Below are 11,382 nucleotides of genomic sequence, written 5' to 3' on the forward strand. Positions count from 1 at the left end.
CCATTGTAGAGGCCCCCCCATGTTGTCTTTGTGTTAGCTGATCCACCTACAGACACTGCTCCATCCCCATCCATCCACCCCTCACTCCTTTTGTTGTCTCACTCTCTTTTGCCCTCTCTCTCCCTCCCTCCCTCCTGCATCACTGGGTTTTTTTTTTTCCTGGGGTTCAGTGTTGCTTTCGCAGGTTTGACTGTCAGCAGCGGTCCTGAAGATGGGAGGGAGTGACCTGATGCTCTGTTTACCCAGAAGTCTCACTATGCAGCCCTGATTTGTTATTTATACTCTTGTTGGAACCGGATTGACCCATTTGGGCTGCGTGGATACCAAAGGAAGCGGTTTGAGGGAGGGTGAAGCCGAGCAGCAGCTGAAGTCTGAAGTGGCCTTGTCGAGGCTTGGACACCATCGTGTTTATTGTTAACAAGGAGGCACTTCAGCTGGCAAGGGCAGCAGCGTCTGATGATGAATTCTGCGAGCTGTTTCTGTGCTTTTTTTGATAACACCTATCAAAAAGCAGCTCAAATAAGTGACTGGAAGAAGCTCTTTTGACTGACTCTTATACAGCTGATTGTTCATCTCCGGCGGATATTTGTTTAATTTATTCTGTGAGGACAAATCATTGGATTTCTGTCCACTGAGAGGTAAAAAGCTACACCGCTAAAAGCTAGTCTGTGTTATAGGGCATCACTATTTTCAACCTTGCTGTGACAGGATACACTCATGGCAGTATCATGGCCTTGAATCCAAGTATCAGGTTGTATCAGTCTGATCCATCTAGGTAAGGCTACACCAAACCAGGAGAGTGACACTGAATTACACCGCAGCTCGACAATCGGCCTCCAGGGTTTGAACCACAGTCAAAGGCAAAGACCCACTTCCACACACAAACAATAGCCTGGCTGAGATCCATTTCATCCACAAGGCCTGGACAGTGAAGCCTGATTGATCCTGCTTCTGCGGGCTGCCACAGGTGGCTGCACAGCTATCAGCTACTCAATAATACATTGACTCAAACTGGGGAGTGAAAAGGAGGGGAAAGTGTGCGAGCCTCTGATCCTTTGAAAAGGTGGATGACTGTCGAGAGAAAGCAGGCCATTACATCCGGATAACCCAGCGAACTGAGGACACGCGGAAGTGAAAACGGTGAGCAGATGTTGAAGAGAAAAAGAAAAAGAGAAGAAAATGGCTACTGACAAAGTGACACTGGGGCGAGGACCGTAAGAAGCTTGGCCAGACAACAGAAAGACAAGTAAACCAAAGCAAGCAGAGGACTCTGAAGACCAAAAGAAGGATTAGAACAAAAATAGGATCTTGCCAAAGAACCAACAGTATTGGTAAAAGAAATTGGTAATCACTCAGCAGTAAGAAGCAGAAAGTCTAAGGAAGTGTTGTCAGCATGGTGAACACTGGCATGCAGCTGATCAGCTTCACCTGCGCAGTGACCGGCTGGATCATGGCGATCGCCGTCACAGCCTTGCCTCAGTGGAAGGTCTCGGCCTTCATTGGCAGCAACATCCTGACCTCAGAGATCAAATGGGAAGGCATCTGGATGAACTGCATCTACCAGACCACTGGTCACATGCAGTGTAAAACATACGACTCTATGCTGGCCTTGCCTCCGGACATCCAGGCGGCCCGCGCCCTCATGTGTTTGGCCATCTTCATGGGTTGGCTCTCCTGCACCGTGTCCTGCTGCGGCATGAAGTGCACCACCTGCGCTGGGGACGACCGTCGGGCTAAGGCTGGCATCGCGCTCTCGGGCGGGATTCTCTTCATTCTCACAGGCCTGTGCGTTTTGATTCCTGTTTCCTGGACTGCTAACACCGTTGTCCAGGATTTCTACAACCCCAACGTGCCCTTGATGCACAAAAGAGAGCTGGGTCAGGCGATTTACCTGGGCTGGGCAGCTGCGGTTATTCTTATGATCAGTGGGGCTGTGTTGAGCAGCACGTGCCCCCTCATGGAGAGGGGTGGCAGATACCGCAGGGGTTACATAGGCCGGAGCTTTGCTAATTCACCTGCTTCAGCACCAGATCCCCCAAAACCTATCACATCCAATAGTCTACCACTGAAGGAGTATGTATAGGAAGAAGAAGAAGAACGAATACCAGCAGGTGGAGAGAAGTGGAAGTCAATGCTGTTAAAAACTGTGTAACTCTGGATCTTTCCTAAATTACTGTCCCAGGTTTTAGGTCTGTGAATTTTAAGCCACAAATTGAGATCTATATATTTATTATATATATATTCAAACTATATTTTGCTTAGTTTGTATATCTCTTTGTAACTTGTCTTCAGTACTTTAAAACATTCATATGTTTGAAATTTTGCTGCACTGTGACTTACAGTAGTGCCTGAAGAAAGCCCATTGCCTATATTGTCAGATCAACAGCATTCACAAAAAAGTATGAATGTTAAGGCGGCTTTTATGATGGCTTTTGTTGTGAAGACTGCAGTGATTTCTTAATCAGTTATCTCTTTGACAATGTCTTTACCTCTTGGTTTGACAGATAAAGCCTTAACTGAGTTTGCATACATCAAAATTGTGAAATAAAATAAGTTTGGTAAAGTGTGCTTAACTAACTACTGTATGTTGGACCTGTCTTCCTCCTTGTGTGTGCTGGTTTTTCCTGAAAAATGTATTTGCTTTCAGCCATTTTTTTTGCCATCACAGACAACAGAATGGTACAAATATTTTCACTTTATCAACATTCAAGTATGAAATGTGGTCATTATCCTTTTCACGTCATATTACTACCTGTGCATAGTAGTAGTCTGGTGGATCCCATCCAAGAGCAGATGTAGAAACATTTTACGTGAAAAAAAATAAAAATCCAGCCCTCACCTTAGCATCACAACATCCATCCAATTTACACATGCATGCTTAGTCAGCTACGTTAGTTTTAGTGGTGCTAGTTCAGTTTTTCTCAGACGGTTCTTCTCTTCCAGCCTCTTCATGAAAATACTGGTCTGAGTTCCATTTATGTTACTTTAAACTCTCTTCACTGGGACTCCACGAAGAAGGACACTTTGCAAAGTGTATCTGAAAGAAGACAGAGAAATAATGAGTTTATCTACAAGTCTTCAGCACCATTTATTTAACATGCAGCCACTCTACAAACTCTGACAGCTAATGACAATGAACTGAAGATTTGGCAAAACACTGGTCTGTGACCAGCCTGAACTAAAACATAGGTTATACAAAATGGCATTAGATCAATATTACAACATGGGTTTGTCGGGTCAGGGGAAAAGTTTTACAGCTTTTTAAAAAAAAATTATGCATACTTGCCCTGAAACCAGGTCCCTTTAGCAGTCATTGTACGTGATGTAAAGAGGATAAGGTCTGAAAAGTCTTATTGAAAGTCAACATTTCTAATATTTTTGCTTTTGTTCTGGACTTTTAAAAGGGGTTTAAAAGTCCAGAACAAATCTCCATGTCATTTCACAAAACTGTACGTGACTTCACATACTTTGGCCCACTATCTAAATCTACCACAACCAGAACATGCTGACAAATGCATGATCACCAGTACCTCACCTGTGATGCAGTCTTCTGCATTAGGAGACTCCAAGGCTTTCCATCTCTTGGGAGCAGATTCTAACAGGGAGAGATTGTCTGATCTCAGCATCTGAAGCAGAGTTTTCCTCCTCAGAAATCTGAACACATGAGTTGAGGAAAAAAAACACCCCCAAACATAAACAAACACACCCAAACCGATGCATACCCAAACATAAAAGATACTGTTGCCGATAGTGACGCTCGGCATCCTGTAGCCACTCGAGCATGTCAGCGATGGATGGGGTGGTTGCCGAGCGCTCGGTTACAGTGAGTACATCCAGACTGTCTGTATTCTGCTCGTACAACTGGAGGACTGCAGAGACCTGGTTACTGACGGCGTCTCGGACAGACTGGAGAGAAGACCTTGGAGAAGGATGTAGAGATAATTGATAAATAGTGCACGTGTCCTGTGTCAATATCCAAAATATTGTTTTAAACCCTTTATTATTTAGCTGACATGTAACACATTCCCTAATAAAATGAATCTCTAATCAAACGGTCACAAAACAGTGACACAAAGGAGTACAGCGAAGTTGTTATGTTAGATATGTGCACTTTACCTGCACATGGCATGTTACTAAAAGGAATCAGGATACATACACAAATCTAATTCAGATTATAATCAGTCAGACGAGTCTGTACATCATCACTACAGTCGTCATTTGTGTTGCACTATTATCCAGTTATTTACATCTTCTCGTTGAGTTTGCCCAGCACGGTATCCATGGCTAGTAAGAGCTTGTAACGTAGCCGATCCTCCAGGTCAGGAAAGTCTCTGAGCGGTGTGTTGGAGATTTGGACGTTGGACAGTGCTCTGGACTGCTCCGTCAAATTCCCGAGAGACACCATCAAAGGGCTGCACTCGGTCAACACACTCTTCCATACTTTCTGATTGCTTTCCAAACTCTTGAAGCTTTTCCTCAGAGCTTGATGAAGTGATGATAGCGCGGGTGTGGACATTTCAGTCGCCGATTTTAGATTTAGACATCGGTTGACCCAAAAAGAAAGCTGCACGTGTGAAATAACTTAATCCTTGTATTTCAGTTTATTTTCTACGGTTTTAGAGCAAAGGGCTTCGTTTATACCATTTCTACAACCCTTTGACATGAAGCTAGGTCGCTGCTAGTAACATCACATTTCTACCATGTTGCTGAAACGCCATTTCCGTTCCCCTGAAGTAAACACTGACGTTTGGTGCTATGATAGGTCGAGAACTACTTTAGCGTGACGCAGACAAAACGTGCACCCTAATTGGCTCATTTGGGGCCATGGCCCCTCCCCGCGCGTAGATTTGAAAACGGCTTTGTGAAGAAGGAAGAGCAGAGTGTCCGAGGGGCAGAAACATAATCAGGTAATGGGTTGTTTGTAAAATATATATTACCACGGTATAAAAGTAATTAATTGGTGTGTTTTATGAAAAGTGTGTACGTGTGAATGAAACATTGCAGTGAAGTAAGTCAGCCAAATTACGGGCCAAGCACGGGATCTTCCTAGCTAACTAGCATTAACCGTTAGCTCGCTAACGGTTAATGCGAGTTAGTTTGATTACTTGCCTGCCGCATGTCGACAGTTTCTTTTTTAAAAAGAACAGTAATATAAACTGATGATATTACTGTTTCGTGTTGCCAGGTGTGAGTAAACTAACTCCCTTTCCGCTGCCTATCCATGCAGACATGGCTCCCAGGAAAAGAACCACCAAACAACGGAAAAACAACCCCAAGTCGGCCAAGCTAGAAGCTTTCCTGGAGGATTTCGACAGCGAGGGTGAATATATTTTACTCATGGCTGAAACGCTTCAGTGTTCCGGGAGGTCAAAGTTACAGGAGAGTTACATGACAATACTGAGCGGGCGATTGTCCATTTTTTGATCCATTTATTATTGTGAAGGTAAAGGGAAAATACAGTTTTCTCAAAGGAAGAAATGTAGGGATTTTACAGTATTTATACACTGTAGTATTAGTACTTTTACTTAAGTAAAGGATCTGAATAGTCCCTCCACCACTGCCCCATAGGATAGTGTACCCAGCTACAATATGATCCTAACTTGCTACTGCTGGGTTGAGTATTCAATACTGCATTATCATTGACATCACTTGATGTTTTTTGTAGTGAAGACCAGAGTTGGACAACTGAAAGAGAAGATCAACCAGCTGCTGAAAGATGTTGACAATAGCTACAACATGGCACTAATTAAACTCCCCAAGGCTGTCAGGCTGATGCCCTGGTTAGAGCATTGCAGTAAGTTGACACACACAATTTTTATTAATCACTGGTGAAATGTTTCTAAACATATGTACACAGTAAATATAAATGTAGATGCAAAAAGTAAACACATTTGCATGAAACAGATCATCTGCACTAGTGTTGTATATATTCTGTAAAATGAGAAAGAGCTATATTGGTTTATTAAAAAAAACCCTCTCTCTCTGCAGAGTCTGAGAAACCCAAGCCACCAGAGCTGAGTGATACAAAGGTGAGTTGATGATATTTGTATCTCACACCATGTCTCATGATTCACAATATGACACACACTCTCTTTGGCTTGTACAGGAACACACTGTCCTGGATATTAGACACTCAGTCAGTTGTTGATTCACACTTCTATTAACAGAGAGAAGAGGAAGCTGCTATTGTTGAGAGCGTTGTGGCTGAGGATCATGCAGTCCTTCTGAAATCAGTCAAGAAAAGTATGTTAAAACTGTTTTTTTGTGTTTTCTTTTCTTAAGTATTCTTAAATGAAATAAGTCCAAAAAAGTGCTATTGATTGTGCTAATTTGGACAGGATGTGTGACTGAATGTGTCCAAAGCTTTCCAATGCAGTTAAGAATTCAGAATTTGGGAAATCGTTTATCCATTTACTTTTTTCTGCAATCCACAGCATCAAAGAAAAAAGGCACAGTTAAATCCAGTTCAGATGATGAAAACACCCCAAGCACAACAAGAAAGGTAGTGGCTGATTTTCAATCATTTGCAAGAAAAAGAAAACACAGCTGTTAGGGAGCCTTGTTGATCATACATGTATGGAGTGACATTTGTGTTCAGCCCATTTGTGTTTAAATGCTTGTTCTTAATTTAGGGGAAGGCTACAAGAAAGCCCCCAACTACATCAAAAAGAGCAAAGGCACTGGCTGTCAGCAAGCAGAGCACCTCCATTAGACGGTGAGACATTTGACTTTCTTTCTTTCTCTCTGTGTTTTTTAACCCCCTTCTAACGAGTCTCTGTCTGGATTCAGATCGACCAGGAAGCCGTTGGTGACTCCTGCCAGGAGCATGCTGGATTCTTCTTTGATGATGGGACCCACTCCCCTTGTCACCCCACGCTTTGACCCCAGGTAAGCGGCGAGGATCTATCATAATGCCTCGTGTTTGTAAGCTAATGCAGTATATATTATATTTTGCTATTTGCAAAGATTCTGGGGAAGGGTAGTTTGATCATTGGGGTGAAACATCTCCACCCAAAAGAAGCGATAAATAAAAACCAGAGAGCAAAATGGGGAATTGTCTTCTAAATATATCTGTGTGCAGGCACGTGCCTTTCTATTATACTATATTAAGTATTTAACACTGAGGAAATTTCGCCGTTAGAAATTCCTTTATTGGCTATGCAGTTATTGCTTTTTAATGTTATCTTCATAAAATGCATTTGCCAAATAAATGCTCATTGCATTATATCTCAAGTTTATCTTTAGAATGCTAGCTCATTTTATAGATCTCCAAGTGGATCCTAGCATTTTTATATGAGTTTTCGATGTTATATAGACACCAGAGACTTGTTCTCATAGCTAGCTTGCTAATATGAAATGCTGCTGTTATAGGCCATCTAGTACAGTTTACTCTCTCGGTTCATATTACTCACTACGGTCCTCTTTGCCTCAGGCTTCCCAAGACCCCTGCTGTGAGAGTTCCCCGCCACAAAGAGAGGGTCTACAGCATTTCAGTCAACGGCTCTCCCATTTCAGCAGGAAATGAGGACATTGTCATCAACGTCCCCATCGGCAATGGAGAGGTGAGTGCATATCTCGCTGGGCTCAAGGTTCTGGATTCCCACAGGACTATATTTTTGTTGGGTTGTCCTAACCAGGAGTGTCAGCAAAGGTCAGATTCTTATTGCTATAACTGAGTGCCGCCACTTCATAATCAGATATGTGAAATTAGATTTAAAGAATCACTTGCATGTAATTCTAAATCATTATTGCAAAATCTGTCTTGACATGATTAAAATTAAGGAATCAGCTGCTGATTGTATAAGGGGATAAGTAAACAACAGCACGCAACATAACTGTGGGAAGTCAGTTAGGAATTAAAGGTTGATACAACATTAGTGATAGAGTGCTTCTCAGTGGAGAACTTTTTGTTTACCAACTAATTTACCAACGTTTTGTTTTGTGATATTGTGTTGATCCAGAGCATTCAGCTGTTGGCCAGCCAGATGGACTCAGTGGACCTATCACTGCTGGATGAAACTGCCCTGAAGAGCATTCGACTGCTGCAGGTACTGTGTACTGATCACCTCTGTAGAGTTAGCGTGGCGTACAAGCAGTTTATTTGCATTTCCCCTCCTCATCATTTCTGTTTTTTAACTTACAGAATCGCCTCACAACACTGTGTGAAAAGTCAGAGTGACCAAACTGAGAAAGGAAAACGGGTTGGCCAAGTTATAAGGACATTTTTTACTGGAAATTGGGTTTGAAAAAGTGGTGGGGTTGTCTTATATACTTATATATACCATCAGATATTCTTTTTGAAGGGGGAGAGTACAAGTGTAACTACTGTTTTTCACAGAGTGTCACAGTTTATTTTGTTTATAGCCTCAGTGTCTCTTTTTTTCTCCCATTCATAATATCTTTCACAGTTAACCAGCCCTTAAGTGCAGGAGTCTGATGTAAGTTTTTCTGCCCAACTCCCGCACTCCTACTCCACCATGGCACCTGAAAACAAGGGAAAACCCTGTTGGGCTAAATCCTTGAGGGAATTCTGCCTGGTGTGTGTCTCGTTTTAGTGCTGTTCCAGTCTTTTGCCAGTCAGACTTGTGAAGTCAAGATTTTAGAAGTTCTACCTTTACAAGCCCAACAAGACTTGTAAGATTATTTCAAACAGAACCATTTACAATCAACATTTACCTTACAAATACAATTTTCCATTCATTCTTTGATTCTTTTGTAAATACGCTCTAATCCTGTTTTTTTTTTTTGTGTTTCATTTTGTTACTGTTGAACTCAACAATCGTCCATGTTTCTAGAAAGCAGCTTCATTTACGTTATCAGTGCGAATACATACTTCATGTACATAGTTTAATCTTTCTGTCTGCAAAACTGATAAAGGATTTTGACTACAGCTCTAAATTTGTGTGACATGGTTTATTTGGAATTAAAATTTGTTGATTCAATAAGAGCATTCACCAGATAGGATTTTCACCAAGCTGTACCTTTTCACAGTAACCAGTAGGTGGCAGCATTTCACTATAGGAGGTTTGGTCGTGTGGGGTAGTCAACGCAGGTTAGGCGGACTGTCATTGCTTCACCCCAGTATTCAAGTAGTCAAGTAAATTATTCCATTATTCCACTTGTTCTCAACCTGCCCAGGCCAGGTCCAGCATAATAATGAATAAAGGCACAAAGCTCATGTTAGTGCTTCTGCTATTAATGCTTTCCACATTAAGACCGTGCGTTTGCACACTGTGGTTCCTCCTGTTAGGAAAGCATACATTTGTGCAACAGCAGACAGGTCAGCTTTTTAAATCCTATACTAAACAATTCTCTTACTCTTCAATTGAAATTTCAACTGCTGTCGCTTCTTCCATACATTATACCGACAGACACTTCAACTATTTTATGATGCAAACACACCTCAACTTTTTCTAGCGTTCACTCACTGCAGTTTAAATCAAGTTATTCAGAAATAAGATAAAAAGGTGTGATTTCAGTTCTTGTTCATTGAGAAATATAGTTTGGTGTTCTTAGCTTTAACACTATTATATTCTAGTAGCAGAATATTTAAATGTCCCGCATTGAGCTTCATTACATGATAGATAGTGAAAATCACTTCTGTCATGTGCTACCGCATTGGGCTTTATTTATGATACTGGTGATAAACAGGATAATAAATATGTCTCAAAGTGTCCTAGAAGTAGCACAACTGTTACCCAAGCAGTCTGCTGTCTCGTGTGTAATGTTCCTCCATAGGTTAACAAATTCTTGCTATTACTTGTATAAGAAGTTGCTCTTGTCCTTTCACGACTTTGTTTACACAGAGGGATATTAGTGAGTCATGTGACACGCTGCTGGCAGAAAGTGGCAGCCTTTTTCCTCTCCTGGCACAGGAACCTGCACTCTGACCTTGGGGGACATCATAATGCTGCCAATTAGAAGCTTGTTAAGCTTCGTTAGGCCTGATGAGCTCGTTAGGGTTTCCACCTGGGACGGTGAACTGGGTCAGACTGGGCCTCACCTTGGGCTCAGACAGACAAGCATAAGTCTTTGCTATTCCCGCTGGATTCTCATGCATCATATGCTACCAAGCCACAGCATGGGAACTCTGTGCCCCCAGCTGAAACTGGGCCTAGTACCTTCCATCTGTATCCATCTTAAGCGCTTTATCATCTGCTGTCTCTTGCTGTGCAAATTGTGTTGCAGAGGTAAAAACCAAACTCTGCATCCCTACAAACGACAGATGTTGTGGTCAGTGGTGCGTGCAGTTCAGCTCCCTCGTTAGCAGAGTACTGAGCCCTTGCGCACCTGCTCTACATATCATAGAATTTTCCTAGCTTTGCCTCTGAATGAATTGGATCCTCTCTTTTTTTTTTTATTCTCTAGGTGGGTGGAAAATTGCCATTTTGCACGGATGGCTTGGTTTTCAGTAAGCATGCAGGCAGTGGCGCAGTGACAGGTGCGGTATGGATGGGGCGGATTTTGAGGTCACAGAGCAACACTGCTACATAAATCATCCGCTGAGATGTTCAGGATGAGGGACTGGAACCTGAGATAGAGGGAGGGAGAGACACAGTGCAGAGACGCTTTGTCACTTACCAACCAACTCTATATTAGTACAATTCTGTGCAGTTTTATTTACTTACCATGCAGTGTCTTTCTGCCCATTGTTTTTGTTGGTTTTACAGCTGATAATATCCCAGTTTTAGTTGAAATTCTCTAATTAAAGTTCACCTATATAAATCCATTTTCAGGAAGGAAGCTCTGTGTAGTCACTACCAAATGGCAGATAAAGTCAGCAACTAGCTAGAGAATACATAGCAGCTAAAGAGTTGGATATTTTTACCAGAACTTGGCAGAAACCACAGCTGAGAGAGAATATTGTGCTTTTGTTGATTGGCTAGAAACACAACCCCATATAAAGGCCAATGTTTTCTGGATGTGTAATTTACCAATTGTTGTTTAACACTTTTGCCATGATGACTTTATCCGGCAAATATATTTCAGAGTTGTGTTTACAGGTAGGTTTAAAGTGACCAAAAACATCATTTAATGCTGCTCTAAGCTGCCCTAGCCTTCCATGAATGTTTACTTTACCTGTCCTTTGTTCCACAGCCAGCTCCAACCCCTGCCAATCCCATCTCTAAGCTCCTAACCTCTCCTTTTTACCCCCTAACCTCACCCTCCCTCTCAGTCTGTCTCATTTTCTATTCCCAAAATCTGTTATCATTAACACATGTGTCTGACACGCGAATGTGGAGTATTCCTCAACAAAGCTGTTCCCTCCCCAAACTGCTGGAGCCGTTGGTTAATTGAGCCCCCAGACCTGGGGAAACTGCCAAATCTCCTGCCAAGACGAATGAACCTGGCAGAGGTATGTTCTCAGAGCGAAATTAATTC

General features: G+C 42.2%; 3 protein-coding genes across 3 annotated transcripts; 2 read left to right on the forward strand and 1 right to left on the reverse strand.

Moving 5' to 3' along the window:
- Positions 1-1,393: 1,393 nt before the first annotated feature.
- LOC121191878 (claudin-4) lies at positions 1,394-2,083 on the forward strand. The gene has a single exon (XM_041053317.1). The coding sequence runs from the start codon at positions 1,394-1,396 to the stop codon at positions 2,081-2,083; it is 690 nt and encodes a 229-aa protein (XP_040909251.1).
- A 146-nt stretch (positions 2,084-2,229) lies between these two features.
- On the reverse strand, positions 2,230-4,717 carry c19h1orf109 (c19h1orf109 homolog (H. sapiens)). Its single transcript, XM_041053412.1, has 4 exons — positions 4,248-4,717; positions 3,740-3,919; positions 3,536-3,654; positions 2,230-3,037 (listed from the first exon to the last, which is right to left on the reverse strand). Exons 1-4 carry the CDS (start codon positions 4,514-4,516, stop codon positions 2,997-2,999), a joined length of 609 nt encoding a protein of 202 aa, XP_040909346.1. The 5' UTR covers positions 4,517-4,717; the 3' UTR covers positions 2,230-2,996.
- A 109-nt stretch (positions 4,718-4,826) lies between these two features.
- On the forward strand, positions 4,827-8,890 carry cdca8 (cell division cycle associated 8). The gene is made up of 11 exons (XM_041053520.1): positions 4,827-4,907; positions 5,228-5,320; positions 5,666-5,794; positions 5,989-6,029; positions 6,168-6,243; positions 6,435-6,502; positions 6,633-6,715; positions 6,790-6,888; positions 7,433-7,562; positions 7,962-8,048; positions 8,144-8,890. The coding sequence occupies exons 2-11, from the start codon at positions 5,230-5,232 to the stop codon at positions 8,177-8,179; spliced, it is 840 nt and encodes a 279-aa protein (XP_040909454.1). The 5' UTR covers positions 4,827-4,907; positions 5,228-5,229; the 3' UTR covers positions 8,180-8,890.
- The last annotated feature ends 2,492 nt before the right edge of the window (positions 8,891-11,382 follow it).

The sequence above is a fragment of the Toxotes jaculatrix genome, chromosome 13 (assembly GCF_017976425.1).
Source record: "Toxotes jaculatrix isolate fToxJac2 chromosome 13, fToxJac2.pri, whole genome shotgun sequence".
Taxonomy (NCBI): domain Eukaryota; kingdom Metazoa; phylum Chordata; class Actinopteri; family Toxotidae; genus Toxotes; species Toxotes jaculatrix.